The 19,932-nt window shown below is 44.1% G+C and overlaps 2 protein-coding genes across 3 annotated transcripts; both read right to left on the bottom strand.

Annotated features, from left to right (window-relative positions):
* Positions 1–1,787: 1,787 nt before the first annotated feature.
* Positions 1,788–16,782, bottom strand: BUB3 (BUB3 mitotic checkpoint protein). 2 transcript variants are annotated; one of them, XM_003816304.5, is made up of 8 exons: positions 12,703–16,782; positions 12,076–12,270; positions 11,459–11,528; positions 9,274–9,425; positions 6,592–6,750; positions 4,745–4,922; positions 4,330–4,546; positions 1,788–3,338 (listed from the first exon to the last, which is right to left on the bottom strand). In XM_003816304.5, exons 2-8 carry the CDS (start codon positions 12,268–12,270, stop codon positions 3,323–3,325), a joined length of 987 nt encoding a protein of 328 aa, XP_003816352.1. In that variant the 5' UTR covers positions 12,703–16,782; the 3' UTR covers positions 1,788–3,322. The 2 variants fall into 2 exon arrangements, with proteins under 2 accessions (XP_003816352.1, XP_003816353.1); XM_003816305.5 differs by having other exon boundaries at positions 1,788–2,110.
* Positions 16,782–19,056, bottom strand: HMX2 (H6 family homeobox 2). The gene is made up of 2 exons (XM_034931764.3): positions 18,561–19,056; positions 16,782–17,637 (listed from the first exon to the last, which is right to left on the bottom strand). Exons 1-2 carry the CDS (start codon positions 18,826–18,828, stop codon positions 17,084–17,086), a joined length of 822 nt encoding a protein of 273 aa, XP_034787655.1. The 5' UTR covers positions 18,829–19,056; the 3' UTR covers positions 16,782–17,083.
* Positions 19,057–19,932: the final 876 nt, after the last annotated feature.

Here is a 19,932-nt window from a genome sequence, read left to right as displayed (position 1 = left end):
AAATGATTGTGGGAACAAGACCAGAAAAAGTAGAACCGGCTTAAATGAATTTGGGGAAAACTGAGTTAAACAAATTTACAAGGATTCGTTGTAGTGATCTAAGCTCTCAGTAGGCTAATGTGCGTTGAGTCGCCGCTGAGGGAAGGAAGCTAGTGTTATTAGGGTATAGAAGATACCTTTGGCAAAGCAGGAGTTTAACAGATAATGGAGGAAAAACAATGAAGGGTTTGAATGCTAAGGCTAAACTGGGCATTCTGGCCTTGGTCCTTCTAACAAGGCCTGGATCTCCCACAGAACAAAGGCTAACCTGCTAATAATATACCTTTAAGTTTTTACACAACAGAACTCAGAACCAGATATTGCTGTCACTTCCCATCCCATCCACTTATTTATATTCCCAACAAAGGTTAGTCCCATCTTCTGAGAGCACCTTACAGTCCGCAGCCCCTTCCTGATGATCTAGAAGCTTGGGAAGCAGCACACCTCCTTATGAAATCACTGAAGGGTGACTATGAGCAACAGGAAGCAGTGGAGGATTCCAAGTATGACATAAGAATACATTTTTAAAAAATCTTTTAGAAATTTTTTAGAATCTGATCGAGCAGTTTTTGCAAATTACAGGTGACAGGCATTTGTTGTAAAATCAATTCAAGGTGACATAGCCAGGATTTCTTAAAAAGCAAAGAAAAAAATGCACACACGCACCACATACGTCGCATGCAAGAAGGGCAAGTCATGTTTCAGGATCCTTCTGTCATGTATAATATACTGACCTCTGTGTTCTGAACTGTAGTTCAAAATGTATTTCTTACTTGGGTCACAACTACAAGGTTCAAAACTCACTACTCTATTAGATGGAGGACTTAAGGCAGAAACTGGAGGCTGCCACATTCACCCAGAAGGCCCTGGGATGGTAGCAGTAGGAAGAAAAGATAAACAGAAGAGACACTTAAAGAATGTGCGTGAGGGAAACCAATGAGAAGGCCAAGGTAACTACACCTGGGTAACTTGGGGAAAAGGTAGCTATCACCATAAACAAGTAAATTGTGGAGAGCTGGTTAAGGGGTATGTAGAGATGGCAGGGAGGCACACTTGATTTCCAGAGACAAGAGGACATCCAGATGGAACCACAAAATAAGCCCTCCCTCACCACCTCAAAAACAAGTCCACATTACTATAATTTGGTTACCTATAACAATACTATATTAATTCTTTCACTTATACAATGTTTTAAACTTATGGTCTGTCCTCAACCAAGTGGTTAGGGACTTTTAGAAGCACATAATCACACTAAAGAACTAATACCATCAGTCCCTGGCTATTACATTATTTACCTTCCCAAGGGCTTCACTGTGATTTAGTATTTGATGGCTAAGTACAGAAGGGTCTGTTATTTGGCTCTGTGTGGACTATGACTACATCAACACGGGGATGCACAAGCTACCTAAGCACTACTGCGCCGGCACTAGTAGAGCACTGAGCCAAAAGGTCCCCAGAGGCTGCCACATAGTCTCTGCCCATCCTGAGTGAAGCTGCACACTTGGCTCAAAGGCCCTGCTGATCCACCGAGAGGGCACAAGGGGGCATGAGGGAAATGGCTGAACTCCAACAAATCACTTTATGCAGGACTGAATCCCCAACACACATCAGAGGAGACAATTAAACGAGGGAGAGTGGACTTAAAGGTAAAATGTCATCCCCCAACATGCCTGTGATGACGAGTTTTGCCTTACACAAGCCTTTTCAAGTAAATTATATTAATTACCAACATTCAAAAACATCCAACATTCAAGGGTTCTGCATCTCGTTTATTAGACAGCACAGAAATAACAGGTTTAGAGTATATTACAAAAAGAGCTCAAACTGTTCAGATATAGCAACTGGGCTTACTAGGGGACAGAAGGGGGAATACGTCAGACTATTGTACAGGGACACAAAGACTCCTCATCCTAAACAAAGTATTAAGGTACATAGACAAGTTTCTTGTAAGACAGAAAACAGAGAAATCCACAGTAACTCTAACACATCCCTTAAGGAATAAGCATGTATTTGTAGGAAGCAAACAAAGCTTTCCATAGAGAAACCACTTTCACAGGATGATTAGGTGGACCTGCAATGAAGAAAATACATTTCAAAAGATGGGTTCAGACTTACACCAAGTTTTCACTGAAATACTTAAAAAAAAAAGACCCTTCTCTGTATCAAAAGAATTAAAAAAAAATACATCACGGATAAAATAAATCTCAGGAAAGGTCCAAGTCCTATTCAGAGACGTACATTTGCAAATTAATATAAATTTTAAAGTTTGACAACAAAAATACTATTTGGAACTACCTAGAATAGGCCAAGCTAAGTTCGTGTTCTGCTTTAGTGCATTACATTGAAATGAATCTCATTCTCACTATAATTTTTTTCTTTTTAACTTTAATCACCAGCGGCTGGTCAACTGAAATGGACATGAGAACTATATAAATGTCAGAGAAATATGTAAACCTCATTAATGTTTCCAAAAATTCATTTAGAGATAGAAACAGGTCCAAATAGATGCCTGTCTAAATGCACTGCAATTACGTTACAATTATTTTTCCAAATACACAGATATGCTCTGTCTTTTCTCAGCTCATTACTGACTCAAACAATTTGCCCTTCTGGGATCAATTGTTTGCTAATAAATAATTGTTTACAGTCACAAAATGATATTAGGAGGTTTTCTTATTAGTTTTCCTTCTGCACCCTAATAAGATTGAAAACTAGCTGATTCCCAAGAGTCTAACCTTAACCTCGCTTTGTTTAACAGCCCAGGAAATGATGAACCATCTGCTTCAGAAAATAATGGACGGCCAAGAGGAAATATTGTTTAATTGTAGATTAACCTCCTCATGAAGCAGTCTGAAGCAGCTTTAGAATTAGCAACTATAACCAGCAAAAGAAACAAATGGCTCACGAGCCTTTTCCTCTACCATTTAAGGTCCAGAAAGAATGCAAAGGGATTTTTATTACACTTATTTACAAACATTTATTTCCACAGTGGAAACAAAAAATCATCAAGGTCAAAACTGATTCTCAAAACTGCAGTCACTTGCCCTCCAATTTTGTTTGCCCAAATACCTTTAATGCAGCAAACCATCAAACCATCTCATGCACTTAAGAAGGTGTTTATTTAAAAAAAAAAAATTCAAAAACCTCTTTTCCATTATTTTCAGGTTGTTATAATATTAAAATTAATATTTTCCCTGGTTTCTTTAATAGTAATAAATCCACCATTGGGGAGTACGAATTGTTTTATTATCATCAACATGGCACTTAAGTAAATGAAATCTTGTCAAGTACATGGTGACCTACAAGTTCAAAAGAAAAAAAGAACAGCATGAGATCAAAATGGCCAGCCAGGACAGGAGATACAAAAGTGACAGATTAAATGCAAACACAGCCCTTTATCCAACAGGCTTCCCATGCTAAGACTTTTCTAAAGTCAAACCTGTAAAAGCATATCTGATATGGAATATTTAATATTCTGCCCCCTCTTAGGGGCTCAACCAATCAGCAAGGGTACCATATCCATTTTAACTCAGCAAAGTACAGGAATCCTGAAAACATTCAGTTATTCTACAAATATGTATCGAGAACTTCCTTTAAGGGCCTGGGGAGAGGGGACAAGGAACTGGGCAGATACTTGGAGTAGGTATTTTATAGTTTAACACATGCTGAAGTATCAGATTTCCCTTAAAGCCTGGTGGAGGTAATTAAGTAAAAAGCTTTGCCCTGTTGGTATCAAAAAATGTAAATGGCTCTTCTCAGTCAACAGTTACAACCAAGAACCAAAGACATCTATGAAAATTTCAAAACTAAGGAAATTTGCAATTCCAGGCAAGGCCATATTACTCTGGGTTTCCAATAAGACCTGAAGGTCACTTACTTTGTGTTAATATTAAAGAAACAACCTCTGTGGAGAGGAAAGATTTTTGGCAGTTCAAATTCTTAAACATCTTAAATAGAATTTACTAAAATAAATTATTCTTGAATTCCTCAACTTAATTTTGAAGCAATGAGCTGGTAATAACTCCAGAGATTCAAATAATAGAGCCTATTCAAGAAGAATGAGAGTTTGACATTCTTCTCTACAAAACAACTAGGCACAATTTTATCCATCAGACGTCTATCAACCTACGGATATTGAAAGCTTGGGAGAACATGATAACATCAACTCCAACCCTACAGTCAGCTGTAATATCAAGCAGGCATCAACAATGCTATTCATGAATTTAGAAAAATTAATAAATCCTGGGTTGAATGCAAGAAAAGGCTCAAATACAGGTGAAGCATACTCACTTGGGTTTTGTTTCTGCATCTGTCACTTGGCGAATGAAGATACCATCTTCAGGATGTTCTGTGTCATCCATTTCATACATATATGATGATGCTATTGCAAGCGTAGTCCCATCATTACTGAAGGCAAGTGATGCGATGCTCGTGGGGTACCGATGGAATTGGCACAGTCGCTTTTTGTTAAATGGATCCCAAATATTTACAAAGCCATCAGAACCACCTGGAAGTAATTTCAAAACAGTTAAAATGGTTCTTAACACCAGATACAGAAATAACCATTCTCTTAACAGTTAATTTTTAAGGTCATAGAAGTTACATTTCCCTAAAGCACCGTACAGATTTTTTTTCACTAAATACCATAAAAAGCAAGCACCAAATAGTAAAATAATTAAATATAGGTCAGCATGCCATACTTTACCTGTGGCAAATGTATTGTGGATATTGTGAAAAGAAATGGCATTGACTGGGTAAATCTGCTCAATATTATTTTCTTTTAGTCTGTGACATTTGAAGGCATACTTCTTCTTCTGTACCTCAGGGCTTGGGTCCAAATACTCAACTGCCACTCGGCCTTCAATAGAGCTTAATACATAACCCTGCCAAGAGAGAACCAGAGGAAAAAAATGGTAAATTCCAGCTTCCAAAAACAAGGTGCTAATTCCCAAATTCAACCCACACTAAAGAGTGATTATTTCAGAAATGAGAAGTACAGCAGGCTTTAATGAAGTGTTTAGGCTATACTAACATGGTTATGACGACTTTAAAAAGAAAATAAGACTCATCACATGCTTTCCTCACAGGTACCAGGGCCTTGCACATTACAATAAAAAATATCTAGTTACTGCATCAAACCTAAACAAAAATGTAAAGTGTTTTAGTGTCGCTTATTTGTTGTCCTGCCCAGCAGACTCAAATTTGTTCCCTCAGTTAAAATATATTCTTCTATGTTCTGTGCCTCTTCATCGCGAACAACTGTTAAGAATTGTGTTTCCTTCATTGGGGGCATCAATAATCCAAATCAACTAGAACACCAGTCTTCCATCTCAGTCATACTACTTCTTGCATTTAATACAGCAAGTCAGGTTTGCACAAAGACTTTCAGGGACATTCAAAAGTGGTTTACAATTTTAAACGTTTTTTCATCTTTCGTTGAAATGACAGTATCTTAAAAAATAAGAGCTAACACACCAAATATGAAATCTATGATTTTTTAATCCTTCAAGGTATGAAAAAGATTTATTCCTGAAAACTGTTTATGAAGAAATATATGTCAGTAAAATCCTACTTTTTAACTTCCATTACAAAGTAGAAATAATCCTATAGAAAATATTAGATACAATGGCATTAAAATAATGTTCACAATGTAAGCATATTTTAATCACATATCTAAATCTCTGAAGTTTCACATAACTGCAATTCTTTATCTTCAGTGGAAACTTACAATTTCCTAAAAAAAAAGGAACTGTGATCACCATTTGAGGTACTGGCCTTTGCAGGTTAAAAAGCAAAGAGAATAACATACCTGCTTCAAGTTCTACAACCACCAAAGGACAGCCATAAGATACCAGAGACACCTTCTGTTTTTAATGACTTTTCCTCTTGCAAAATTCCTATTGCACCTGACCACACCACCATCTCCTCTTAGAACTTTAAGGATTTGAGGGAGGAGGGAGCTCACTAATAAACAGGCTAATATCATTTAGCGATGATGGAAGGTGACCCACCCTGTACATCAAGAGTCAGTCATAAGAGGGGCCCTGCCTCTCTAATCTCAGTTGAGTTTAAGAAAAAAAAAAACTATCAAAGTTCTATCGTCAAACTGGGGAAAGAACTCCATAAGCATTAGGGTTACAAAAAGGCAAAAAGAAAACAGCAAATTCCATAAGCTTAAAATCCAGATATAAATTTTAATTCAGCATTTTGTAAACTGAAATATCTGCAAAGCGCTCTTTGATTACTGTATACCTATGAAGCATCCTGGACCAGGATCAACAAAAGGTCAGAAAACCTCCTCTATTCAAACCACTTCCTGAGCAGATTACTTGGTCTCTCTGAACATCAAGGTCGTCTCTAAAATGGGGGTTAACGCACTTCCTTTTAACACATGGCTGTCAAAAATATCAAGGAAGAATACACCTAACAGCAAATTCTAAATCACTACTGAAAAAAAAAAAAGAAGGCTTTAGGGGCTAGTGGCCAAATCATTATAATATAAGATCATATTATTTTCAAATTCCAGAAAGAAGAGGAGGTATAGCTCAATACCTGCTTGTTTGGAAACGCTCGTATGCAGCGAGTCTGGTATTTCAGGCTGGACTCCCTGCGCTGCTGCACGTAACCCATGTTCCGTAAGTCCCACACCAACACTCTGCGGCCTGCTGTTCCCACAATCAGCCGGTCTCCAGACACTGAGAGGGTATATACCTTTTAAAAAAGATCAAAACTTGCTAAAAATCACCTTCTTGCCTGAAAATGGCATTTTGCCCCAAAATAAAGTCCATCTGATCATAAGACCATAAAAAATTAGCTGACTGAATTCCCCAATCACAGATAACAATTTTAGATACTGCAATTATTCAAACCAAGTAATTCACATAAAATAGCAAACCCATGATGCTCTCCATACTTCACCAAGCATCATATAATGTACATTCTAAGTAATTCTGTAAAGGAGCTTTTGAAGTCTTAATTCTCTCCATTACTAAAACAAATTAAACTATTTTTCCCAGCCTTCATGTTTCATTTAGAGACAACATAAAAGTGTAAAAAAAAATTCAAAAATGAGATAATAGAGCCATAAAATAATTCAAGGTAGAGCTTAATGGGTTTCTGGCTTTTCATAAAACAATCATTTTTAAAACTATTTTTCTAAAACCACCTTTTAGAATATTTCATTTTGCAACTCTAAAAATCTTGATTTTTTTCCCCCAGTTGTTACATGGAATAAATAGGCCTTTCCAGGAAGGGTGAGGGAGCCACCACTAATTAGATGTTTAGCAGCCTTTGGTGGCATACAAACTCAAAATTAAAAGACAAGATAGTGGTCTGACACATGACAAAGCAATTCTTGTGCCCTGACGTAATACCATGCATTCAAGATAGAAGTTCAACATTAGGGAAAATTTTTTAAAGTAGTGTATCCCCTATTTTTCCCCTTATAGTGTCTTTCTTCAATATTAAACTTTCCACAAAAATTCCTTTATAATAAACCATAGAATTTCCTACAAGCAAACATTTAGTGGTTTATTTGCAAATATAGTGTTACTTGGAAACAAAACAGAGGTAGCCAACTCATTAAAAGGTGGCAAAAAAATATTCTCCTGATCATGTTCAGTCACTTTTTAAAAATCTAGACTTGCGATTCACAACTGTGCTCTATTATTTTCAATTAATAAGAAACTCTAATCTGACTTAGCATTTTCAAACCTGAAGAACTGCCATGAAAAATGTAGAGAGGCCCCATGGCAAGGTAAGATGTCTCTTCAACATTCAGTACTTAAGCCATATGTTAATAATCACTAGTATGTTAACCACATACCATCAGCTGAAGAACCAAGTTAGCTTTAACAACGCCATGTCCCACCCCTCTCTAGAATCTGGCTTAAAATTCAACAATTAATGTGACCAAGGGAAAAATAAGGAATTAAAATTAAGATTCAAAACAATAGATTTAATATAAGCAGATTTAAATGTCAGAAATGTTAAGATTTATCAAAGCTTACTCAGAAAACAAAATGTTTGCAGTAAAATGAAAATTAATCTAAGATGTATAAAGTACCAAACTTTAAAAATAAAGAATCCAGAAAGAGATCGATTTATAATGGTACAATCATACTGGGAATTTTATCTTAAATCTTTACTATATAGGTGACACACAAGCTTCTAATAGTGCTTTCTATCCCCACCGATCATAAATCAAGTGAAACCACTGTCATGCTACTGACTAGGTATATACATTTATCAAAGAAAGTATTTTAAAAAGTGACATAATGAACCTTGCTGAACCAATAAGCAGCTTGATTCAGTGTGGCTGTCCATTATATGATATTCTGTCAGCAATTTATCACAGTTCTTAACATGTTACATACAACCATAAATCAAAACTAGAAACAATGCAATTATTTTATTCTGAACAAAGGTCTTGCCAGGAGTAGATTCGACTGTGATGTGACAAAAATAATGGCTCTTTGGATGCACTATTGTAAATAATGATGGCTAACAGGAATTGAATAGTATATTCACGCTGAGGAAAGACTCAAGTGAAGGATACCTTTAAACTGCTTAAACAATCAATCTTTAAAATTCACTACCACCTGATAAAGTCTGATGAGGATACAGAAGGAATGCTCAATTACACTTTTATCATACAGATCAAAAGGTTAGAATAATACACAAAGTTTTGGTTTTAAAAAGCTTTGTTCACTAAGGTGCCTTGAAACTACATCTGTCATTATTAAAAAATAAATATACAAACAGTACAAGCCAGGGAACATAAAACACCTTTCTTACTGAACTTGAAATGATAACCCATTTTGCCCTCTCAACAGTCAACCCAAAGAAACCTCAGATAACAAATGAAAATAAGTGATGCTCCATCCAATCTTCTGGTTTGGGATGGAGCGTCAATTTAAGACAATCGAACAGTCTGCTAAATGACTTCTCTGAAAAGGCAGTGAGTTGCTTCTCAATTCTGCGATTTAAAGCATTAACAATACATGGAAGCAAATATAACAACTGACAAATAAAAGTTGGCCCAAAATCCCAAAGTTAATTTTCTTTTGCATTAAAGCATTTCTATGTAGTTGGATTTATAAAACCAACTGTCAACTTTTTTCCCCCCATGTTGACTTTTCACCTTTAAATTCAACAAGCATAGTCAACAATCATGCATCAAGACAAAAATCACCCCAAAACCATCAACTCCTGCAATGAATATAAAGAGCCTACCTTTTCAGGCTGAGAGAAGGTCCCAGCATTACAAGGAGTTCTGGGATCCCACAGTTTAACTGTCTGATCCCAACTTCCAGTGACCATCACATTCACTTCTGGACAGTATTCAACACATCTGATAGGGGCATCATGGGTCCCAACAAGATTTTCTATAGGGAAAAAAAAAGGGGAAAAAATCCCCAACATCTAGCTTACTACCTTTACTAAAGATTCCTAAAATAAACAATTAAAAGAAACATTCATTCAACTGTAATGAATTTGCCTCATCCAACCCCATGGAAATGTCTACAGACAGAAAAATCTCTCCATGACTACAAAGTTATCCGTTCCTCTCTGTTCACCTTACAGTGCACACTTCACATGACTCACTAGTATTGCACATACCAAAGGCTGTCTTGAATTTCAGATTACATTAACATAGTGGCATGTCTGTTATCTTCCTCACTTGATTCTAGATTTCCTATCAGGAACTGCGTTTACCTCTGTGATCTCTGCCCGTATCTAGTGCAAGGTCTGGTACAGGCTAGGTGCTCAAGAAATATCTGTTGAATGAACAAATGAATGGAGAACTCTGGTCTTCTGGATCAACAACATTTATGTTGAACATTAAGCCAATGCTGCTAAGAAACTTATTTACATGGCTAAAGGGTTATGAGAACTGGGAGTGAAGTCCTCTCATTACTCCACTTGGTTCCACTGTGGTTCAAATTTTCAATAGACATTTTCTTTTCAATTTGAACCTTCTCACTATATCTCATTTATTCCTTCAACTAACATCTACTATGTACCAGAATCTGTGCCAACTGCTAAGGATATAGGAATGAACAATATATGGTCCTGACCTGCAAACAGTAAGATTAGTCCCAGCATTTTGGGAGGCCAAGGTGGGCGGATCACGAGATCAGGAGTTCAAGACCATCCTGGACAACATAGTGAAACCCCGCCTCTACTAAAAAATACAAAAATTAGCTGAGCATGGTGGCACAGGCCTGTAGTCCCAGCTACTCGGGAGGCTGAGGCAGAATTGCCTGAATGCGGGTGGTGGAGGCTGTGGTGAGCCAAGATCACACCACTGCACTCCAGCCTGGTCAACAGAGTGAGACTCCATCTCAAAAAAAAACAAAAACAAAAACAAAAAAAAACAAACAAAAAAAAACAAGAAAGAAAAAGAAAGGATTTCATGAAGTTTGGCAGTGACTTTCATAGAATAAACAGCTAATTCTCTATGTAACACTGAAAATCGAGACGTTTGCTTTTCAGTGTTTCTCCCTACCCCTACAAGTTTCTGAACAAATAGAACCTAGACCTACAAGCTTACTTATTACACAGGGTAAGCTACTGGCAAACAAAACCCAATACCTGCAGTATAAGTTACAGAAGAAAGTAGCTTTCATGCAAAAGCCTCTTCTAATTGGGTGCTTAGTTTTTTGACAAAATGTGGCCATCCTCCATCCATTCTCCTGTTGCTCAACTCATCTTCTCTCTAGTCATATCTCTGTACCCTCCTATCTCCTTAGAATACCTATGTCTGATGAATACACATGCAAACAAATGTTCAGCTAGAGAGCTCTATGCATTTGGGTTCCAGTCCAATCTCTAACACTGTGCCAATGTCACCAAAAAAATTTGAGTAAGTCATTTCATATCTGGATCTCTAAGAAATTACTTAACCGAAAGGAAATGTATCATCTAGTTACTCATTCAAAAAATGCAACGGAAACATATTTTGCTAAATACCTAAAACAAACACAATTAATATAGACATGATTGCCTCTTTTTTGTCAGGTTTTAAATCTACCTTTAGCTTCTGAAAACTAAATTAGCTTCTAAAAACTGAACTCTCAAAACACAGCACTGTAGTGGAAAATCCTAATGAAACGCTGGCCAGGCTGGGATCCAGCCCACTTCTAAGGACAAAATAAAGGCCAAATACTTGAGTGTCAATTTATGTAAACACTGACAATGGCGACCATAACTGGCTTTACTACAAAAATACATGCATAATATTCTGTAATCAGTAACTTAATGGTTATCATTTAAATAAAAAAATCCTAAATTCAAGCCACCTGTACTTAAGCCAACTTCGTAACTAAGCAATTTAGGAACCACTCTTCCTACATAAACATTTATACTTAAGAACACTAGCCAAGAAAACAAACTGGTAAAGATATGGTCACATTACCTTGATCAGTGTTCAAATCATGCATTTTCAATTGATGATCTAGTCCTCCACTCCAGGCATGCGTTGGATCCTATAAAATAGTTTTGAACCGTTTAAAAACTAGAACTTTTGAAAGGGTTTCAACATTCTTATTTCTACAAGCAAGTGTTCAGTTTATGCTCGGGATATGCACTGGGCTCAACTATTCATGGTAAACAAACCAAAAAACAGCATAAAAAAGCAAATGGTCACTAAACTCCTGTGTCTGGAAATTAAAGGAGGGCTGCTTTATCCTAGCCAACACGCTGGCTGAGGGTAAACATACATTTCCCCTAAACGGTTCCTTTCAACACGGCAGCCAAAACAGTATTGTTGCAAATATAATGATCGTATTTTCAGAAAGTTTAGAGTTACTCCACAAGCGTGTAACAGAAAAGGGGAGACGGAGTTTCCAATGTCTGCATGTCCCCAACCCAAAACGGTACAGGTTCAAGGCAGATGCTCCTGAAAAGCTAAAGAACTGTCCAAATAACCCCACCGACAGACGCCTCTACCCAACACTGGAAAAGAAACGCTCCTCACGTGGAGAATCGTTAACACTGTTTAAGAGGGCAGGAGCAGGGCGGGAGGGCACCTACGTAGAAGGCGCAGTCCAGGACGGCGCCGGTGTGCTGGTATTTGAGCCGCATGGAGTTGGCCGGCACATCGTAGAGACGCACGGACGTGTCCCAGGAGGAGACAAGCAGGAACTGGGAGGTGTTGGGGCTGAACTTCACGGAGGAGATGCCATCCTCGGGTGGCTGGTTCAGCTTGAACTCGTTAGAACCGGTCATCTGCAGAACAGGCGGCCAGAGTCCCCAGGGGTCCCGCGGGCTGGGGCTGCGCACTGATAGCCTGGCACTGGGGGACCCCCCAGAGGGAGGGGCCGCGAGGACGACCGCGAGGAGACTGCGCTTGCGCCTGCGCCGAGCACTCGCCCGCCAAGGTCCGCACTCGCCCCATCATCCGGCCCCCGCCGCGCCGAAACCGGCCCAGCCCGCACCGCCGTCCTCCTAAACCCAGCCCGGCCCGCAGCGATGCCCGGACCCCAGACTGTTGTTCCCTTTCCCCTCTCCCGGGTCCCGTCGCCCCGGGCACTCCTAAAAATAAAGGAAAAACAATAGAAACGAAACGGGATCCCCTGCGAATCGAACGGCCCTGCCAGTTGCGGACCCGGGAAGTCCCTGGAGAGCCCGCTCCCGCACACCGTCGCCTCGCCTCCCTACCTTGGGCTCCCCTCAGAAGCAACGTTTCCACTATTCGCCACTCGCTGCCGCCGCCGCCGCCGCCTCCTTGCTTCCCTCAGAACACTCGCAGGCTGGGCGAAGGAGGCGGAGAGGAAGCTCCAGTGTAGACCTGCCATTGGCTGATTTCAAACGCCAACGTCTCAGTCTAGGCGGCCGATTGGTCCGCTCAGCTGCCCAGCATCGGTCAACCCAGTCATCCTGTTCCGGCTCAAAGGGAAACCGCTGCTTTTCCGATCACGTGGGCTCATTTTACCACCGCGCTGGGGCATCAGCGGTCGAGCTGGACGCGTGGAAACTACACCTCCCAAGGAGCATCGCGCCAAGGCTCTGTTCACGCCCTCTCCCGCCCGCGTGTGGCATTCTGGGAAATGTAGTTTTCTAGGGGCTGACGCTCTGCCCGCCCTCTTAATAGAAAGCGGGAAAGATCTTTACAGCTCTGTCCATGGCGCCCTCCCCTTGAAGTTAGTCTCTGAAACACAAGAATCCCATTTTGGGCAATACTTCTATAGTCCTAAAGTTGTCTCCCTATCCCTGGGCGTGCACACGCCCGTGAAGCTAACCAAAAGTTGATGTAGAGAAGGAAATATTTGCTCTATCAACTGCATTATTTTGCCTTGATTTTTTTTTCTCATTTCTTGGGAATTTCCACCTATAAACCAGGGTCTCCCATTTCCCATTGTCTCAAGTTCTGCTGAAGAAATCCATTCATATTTATATTATGCTTTATCTCTCCACCCCATCTTTCCACAAACATTTATTGAGCCTCCACTGGCGCCAGGCCTGGTGAGAGGCTCTGGAAAGATGCATGTAATCAGACCAGCCTTTGCCCTTCAGGAACCCCCCTTCAGAAGGGTGAACAGCCTGGGAGACAGTACTCTGCAATGTGTTAAAGCTCCCACCACTTCTTTTAGAGCTGTTTTTTGAAGGGTCCTGAAACGACAGCTACAAGCCTCTCCCCTTCCACTCTGTCCTGCCACTCCCCAAAGTTGCAGGCTCAGTGTGCTCCATTTGCTGTTTTCTAGAATCCTCTAGAAATGAGGATCAAGAAGGTTGCTTGAGTAATGAGAAATTATTTTATCTCCATGAAAGAAAAGCAATACTTAATCAGTAGAATGAAGTGACTGAGTTATTCTTGAATGTCAAAGGCTCACTGAAAAATTTCAATTTAATCCATGCTTTAACCGCTTTTTCACTGCCTTTTGTAAAAGAAAAATATATATCGTTTTATTTGATTTTGTATGAAGTGAGAGAAAATTGTGGGGTTAAAGTGATTAACTTTTAAGGGACATTAATGAGAAAGTGTTGATGATCTTTATGCATTCACACACCCTGAATTGGATGCACCTCTTTCTATGATTCCTGACACAAGAAACACACATACAACAGCAACCTTTCTGCCTACTGCATTGATGACATTACTGCTGAAAGACTCTTGCCCTCCTTCCTTGCCAGTCCTGGAACTTGGTTCTCTATCTCTTCTCTTTCCACAAGTTAATGGCTGAATTCAAAATTTTGAAATGCAGTTCCTTACTTCCATTCTAACTTTAGCTAAATAATTTTACCTCCTGACTTATCTGGTTCCTTCTCCCAGTTGTTTATTTAATTATATTATTGTTCCAAGATTCTGACCATGAATTACCCACTAATAAAATCTAAGTGTATTTCATTATCCAGTGTGTGTATGATTCAGGTCCCTCTGGGCATGCAGTTGCAGCCCGACTCGATTTGAGTTTTAAGAAACGTCAATCTTTTAAATCCAGTTTAGAGGCTGAAAGGAGGCTGATGATTTTGCTGATTATTCAAATGAACTGATAGTCTTGAGACAGGAAATCTGGCAACAATGGAATCCTGAACATTTAAATCCAAATGCAAAGGTGTGTGTGTGTGTGTGTGTGTGTGTGTGTGTGTGTGTGTGTGTAAAACCTAGTTACCTGTAAGAGAGGAATTCCTAAGAACTAATTATACTGTTGGATCACGGTTGACAGCTAGTTTCTGGATTAGTAAAAAGAATGAAATATACACATCATGACAAACTGGAAAAGGATCATTCCCTAAAATTTTAAGGGCACAAATCACTGTCATTAAGTGACTAAAATGGCTATAAGAAACCACTTCCTATAAGGGAAACCTACAGAGGATACAGTGACCCAATACTGTTAAAACCATGATCTCTTGTAAAAACTGTAATCTACTGAAATGCAAACAAAAATGATATGGATGGAATATTCCTATAGAAGCAGTTCTTTGGACGCAGTTTGGTTTTTTCGTGGAATATTCCAAGAACATTAGAAAAAATTTCAAAAGGGTCATCTGAAGCAAAAGAATTTCATTGAAACGAAGTATATGTATACGATAAATCACAAGAAAACGAATCCACTGTCTCTTTTATCTGACCCAATAGCATAGTTTCTCAGCATGTACTAGGGCCCAGTAAATATTTACTGATGTAAGCTCAGTTGAAATAAATGTAATTGAACTAACCTAGTGTCGGCAGATGTGTTCTTGGGTAACATCCTTCTGACATCACCCTGGAATAGATTGTGATTTTTATGAAATCTAATGTGAGAAGAAAAAACATGATCTCAAAATGGACAACATGAGATAGAATATGTTTGGCCAGTTTACAAAAAATACTGAGAGTCACATAGATGTTTACAGATATCCTGTATATATTCACAAAATGTCGATGATTTCGATGCCTTGCAGCTCAGAGTCAACTCTCACACGCAAAGGTTTTCCTTCTAGCGGATGAGATAGGGCCTCAGCGCTGCGGACTCCAGCCTCCTTTGCATCCGCTTTGCCGAGCCAGAGGCCGGAGGAGCTCGCCCCAGGTGGTGCTGAACCACCGGCTTCCTCCAAGCTCAGGCTTCCTTTTCCGAGGTTTTGCCAAGAACAGGTGGCTGCAATCTATTGGGAGCGAGAATCTGCAATTTGCATGATACTCCCGCGGCTATTCTCTCGGTGCAGCGCCCTCCCAGCCCCTGCGCGGCCGCAGGTGTCAGGGCGAGGAAGTCCGTGGGCGCCCCCGCCGCGCGTCACGGTTCCATTCAGAGCAAGCGGCCGCGTGCTAGCCGGTGATCCAGCCACACGCTGAACCAATGCAAACTATTAACAACAAAAGAGTGTAGGGAAGCGCCTTTGCCTCCCTCACCTTCTTTGCCTGGTCCCGGGCCTCGGATCTCTCCTGACCCGCAGAACTGCCTCACCGCGCCCAGTTCCCTCTCCGCGCGAGACACATAACTCTGCCACCGGCCGGGTAGCTGGGCGCAGCGACAAGCTGGTCGCGCCAAGCTCGCGGCGAGCAAAGTGGAGGCTTTACCAGGTACAAGCAGCGCCATCGCCTGCTTTATACCCCTGGAGAGGAAGTGCGCGGCACAGGGCATGTCATAGCGGGAGCTGCTGTGGCCAAGCTCAAGGCGAGCCCAGTGCCGGGAATATGCCGCTGGACACCCGGCTCGCTTGTTCCCAGAAGGCAATCGCTTAAATGGCGAGGCCTGCCTCCCAGTCTTTGTCTTTCTCCGCGCGGACTCTGGAGCTGGATTCCAGCCGGGGTGCGCCCCAGCCCGCGCGACGATTCTGGGCGTTAGGAGGGAGAGTGGGCGGGCAGCTCCAGCCACGTGCAGTCTGGGCGGCGCCAAGGTCCCGACCTTTAACCCCTGACCCCGGTCCCACCCTCCACGTGGAGTGAGCCAGACTTCCACAGACAGACGCATGCAAGTCTTTCCACCGAAAAACCTGAAAACCTTCCGTGCGTTATCATGCCGGGCAACCAAGCCCACCAAAGTTAGCAAAGATGTTTAAAATGTTTTATTTTTTTTCTTTTTAAAAATATTTACAGATCTGAACTCTCCCCTTTTCGTCCCTACCATCCTCGGGATGAGGGAAACGAAAAGAAGCAATTTGGTAATTGTCCAAAGCCTCTGAGGGCCTGGCTTGGCCGAGCGTGTATGCATGTACATATATACAGGTGTATATATGGGGGAGGAGTGTACCTGGTTTTGTAGGTGTTTTCCTGATTTTTTTCCCTACCAACCACAGCCTGTCTGGCCAAAACTCCCTTTCCCACCACCACCCGAGAACATCCCACTCCGAATGGTTTTCAAAGCGTACTGGTTCGGTCTAGGTAGGAAGCAGGCTCTCTGACTTAGGGAATGCCGATAAATACCCGAAATAATCAAAACAAAAAGTAGGGCAGAGGCCATAAATAAGAGCTAATGAATACACATGGTGTATTTCTTCATATTTCTGGAAACACGCCGCCTTGCTCCGGAGCCCTGCTTACAGTACAGTCCGCGCCCGGCTCTGCGGGCAGCTGGAGGCAGCCCGGGGCGCAGGCGGGCGGCGCGGGGCGGCGGGCCGGTCAGTAGTCGAGCTTGTTGTATAGGTTGTAGAGAGGTAAGGCCGAGAGGTTGCTTCCCGGGTAGTAGAGCGGCGCGGGAAAGGCGAGCGAGCGCGGCACCGGCACGCGCAGCAGCGAACTGTCCCGGAACACCAGCGGCATGCTCACCAGAGTCTGCGCCGACGCGTGCGCCATGTTGGCCGCCTCCAGCTCAGCCGAGAGCTGCCGCTTCCACTTGTTGCGGCGGTTCTGGAACCAAGTCTTTACCTGGGTCTCCGTGAGCTGCAGGCTGGAGGCGAGGCAGGCGCGCTCCGAGCTGCTCAGGTAGCGCTTCATGTCGAAGGTGGACTCGAGCTGGTACACCTGGCTGCGAGAAAAGACGGTGCGCGTCTTCTTCTTGGCCGCGCCGGCCTGCCGCTCAGCGCCGCCGTCCCGCGGCCGCTCGGACCCCGGCGAGGGCGAGCCCGCGGGCAGGAGCCTCTCTTTCTCTTCTTTAAAGTCCGAGTGCGAAGGAGAGAGGAAAGGCGTGCGCTCCAAGCCGCCCGGGCCCGAGCCTCCGCTGCCCTTGGGGGTACCTGAGGAGCGAGAGCAGACAGAAAGGCCATGGAGTTGGTTGGGGAGCCTCGGAGACCGCCACCTCTCCCTGGGACCAAGCGGTTGGCAAGCGCCTGCAGCCTTGGTCCCACCTTACCAATCCCCTCCTCTTATCCCTCTCACTGGCCCCCCAAACCCAGCACCCCGTCCTTTAAAAGCGACAAGAGAGGGACCCAGCTACTTGGAGTATGGGGTCTCTGTGCTCCCACCTTTATGAATGGGCCAGGGGCAACAGGGAGAGGAGGTCTGGAGGGGGAAACATTAGCATGGTTTTAAAAGGCGAATTTGCCTGGTGGTAATTGAGCTGGAAGAGTTCCTCGAGCTTTATAGGGTGGCATCATTTCACAGGCCGTTTGTTTGGAAATCACGCTAAGGACTAACGCAGGACTCCCCTTCGTCAAATGTTGTAAAGAGGAACCGTCTCTGAAATGCACCATTGTCAATCATCTTGGAGTGCTAATCATTCCAAGGAGGAGAGAGAGAGAAAGGCAGAGATACGGAGCGAGTGAGGAAGAAGACTCAGAAAGAGATTACGGTGGAGACAGACTGCCCAGACCTGACTTGCAGATCTCCACCTCGTGTCCGGAAAGAAAGTACCAGATGTGCAGTGATTGAGGACAGCCGGGTGTAAGGCCGGCCGCGTGTCCCTCTCGCTGTGGTCCACTCTCTTAACAACTCAACCTTCCCCAAGAAGCCCAAGCCCGCACGGGTCTGTGTTCGCCTCCTCCCAGGGGCCCACCGGGCGGAGGAGGCACCACAGTGCGCGCACCTCTCCCCGCGGTCCCGAACCCCCGGCTGCCGCAGCTCTGGCCAGAGGGGGCCCGGCGCGGGAGTCTTGGCGGGGCGCTCAGCCTCCCTCCCCTCGCGCTCGCTCGCTGCCACACTGGCGACGTGCGATCCTTACCCAGGCAAGGAAAGGGGATGAGGGGATGGTGCTTGGGGCCCTGCTCCTTAGGGCCGTGCTGGTCTGGGCAGAAGCAGGCGGGCGCCTTCCAGCCGTCGTCCGGCTCCTCCTCCTCCGAGGACACGGACAGGCTGCGCTTCCTGGCTGGCCAGCCGACGGGCTCCCGCGGTGCCTCCGAGGGGCCCCCGCCCAGGATGGACTGGATGGTGAAGCTGGAGACGCCACCGGCCGCCGGACACCCCTTGCCCGCATCTTCTTTGCTGCCCATCCTGGGTTCATAAGAAATCGAAGGAAACCAAGAACTCCCTTTAGAGACGATCTGGGTGATCTGGGTGGAAGGTGGTGCAGCAGGCAGGCAGCGGGGAGGGGCCGGGAGGGAATCTAGGGGGAGGGGGCGCCGAGGCTGGTGAGGCGTCCCTTCCGCGCCAGGGACATGCAGGCACCGGATGGCTGCGCAGGGGTTCCTGCCCGCCCGGCTCTGGGTGCGCCCGCCCAGCCCCGGTGCAAATGCCCCTTCCTCGCCCGACAACTCGCCGGGTCTCCGGCGGCGCGGAGGCGGCGCGGCCTCATTTGCATAGAGGTTACCCGAACGCGGCCAATCGCAGCGCCGCCGAGCGGCCCCGGAAAATTTCAAAACGCTCCGGCCAGGCACACAGCACCGGTGCGCCCCCAGAGCGCGCCGAGGGCCTGGCGGGCATCAGCGGCGTCTAACCAGGGGCAGCCAGGGCTGAAAGCAGCTGCAGATTCTAGCCCGGGTTCCTGGCGGCTGCGGCGACTCCGACTCCTTGGACCCCTTGGACCCTTCTCTCCAGAGGCAGGGGCGGTGCGGGACTCGGAGCTGGAGTGGCTCGACGCCTCCGCAGGCGACCGGTCTCCGCGCCTCCCAGGGGCTTGTACAGGCTGCTCCACCATCCTCCCCCAGCCCTCCACCCCTTCTAGCCCCAGTGGGCGGGCAGAGCCGGCACTCCTGGGACCGTGGCGCCCTGCGTGGGGGTGAGGTGGGTTAGGAGCAGGCGTCTCCAGGCAGACGCTCATCCTCTCCAGCATGGCAGGAGCCTTGGGAGCAGACAGTCCCCTTCCCCGTCTGCAGACCTCATCCCTGTCACAGGTTCTACGGACCTACAGAATCTTTAGGGGGAGGGAGGAAGCCCTAAGACCTCTAGTCAAGAGATCTGGGTTCAAATTCCGGCACAACTATTTACACACTGCATGAACTTGCACAACTCATGCCGATTAAAGCCTCTCTGCCCTCATAGTTGAAAATAACTTCTCGGATTGCCTCAGGTAGGGATTAAAAGCCTCGAAGCACTAGCAGCGCATAGTAGGTACTCCGTAAACCTGGCCGGGTAGCCCATGGCCCACCCGTGTTTTA

Source organism: Pan paniscus, chromosome 8 (genome assembly GCF_029289425.2).
Source record: "Pan paniscus chromosome 8, NHGRI_mPanPan1-v2.0_pri, whole genome shotgun sequence".
Taxonomy (NCBI): Eukaryota; Metazoa; Chordata; class Mammalia; order Primates; family Hominidae; genus Pan; species Pan paniscus.
This window is presented reverse-complemented; position numbering and strand designations above follow the sequence as displayed.

Excerpts from the sequence above, each read along its gene's own strand:
- BUB3 (XM_003816304.5), bottom strand. The coding sequence starts at position 12,270 with ATGACCGGTTCTAACGAGTTCAAGCTGAACCAGCCACCCGAGGATGGC. Across the intron at positions 9,426-11,458 it reads TGATTTGAACACTGATCAAG|AAAATCTTGTTGGGACCCAT; the intron begins GTAATGTGACCA and ends TTTTCCCTATAG. Across the intron at positions 4,923-6,591 it reads GAGCGTTTCCAAACAAGCAG|GGTTATGTATTAAGCTCTAT; the intron begins GTATTGAGCTAT and ends CTCTCTTGGCAG.
- HMX2 (XM_034931764.3), bottom strand. The coding sequence starts at position 18,828 with ATGGGCAGCAAAGAAGATGCGGGCAAGGGGTGTCCGGCGGCCGGTGGC. Across the intron at positions 17,638-18,560 it reads CATCCCCTTTCCTTGCCTGG|GTACCCCCAAGGGCAGCGGA; the intron begins GTAAGGATCGCA and ends CTCGCTCCTCAG.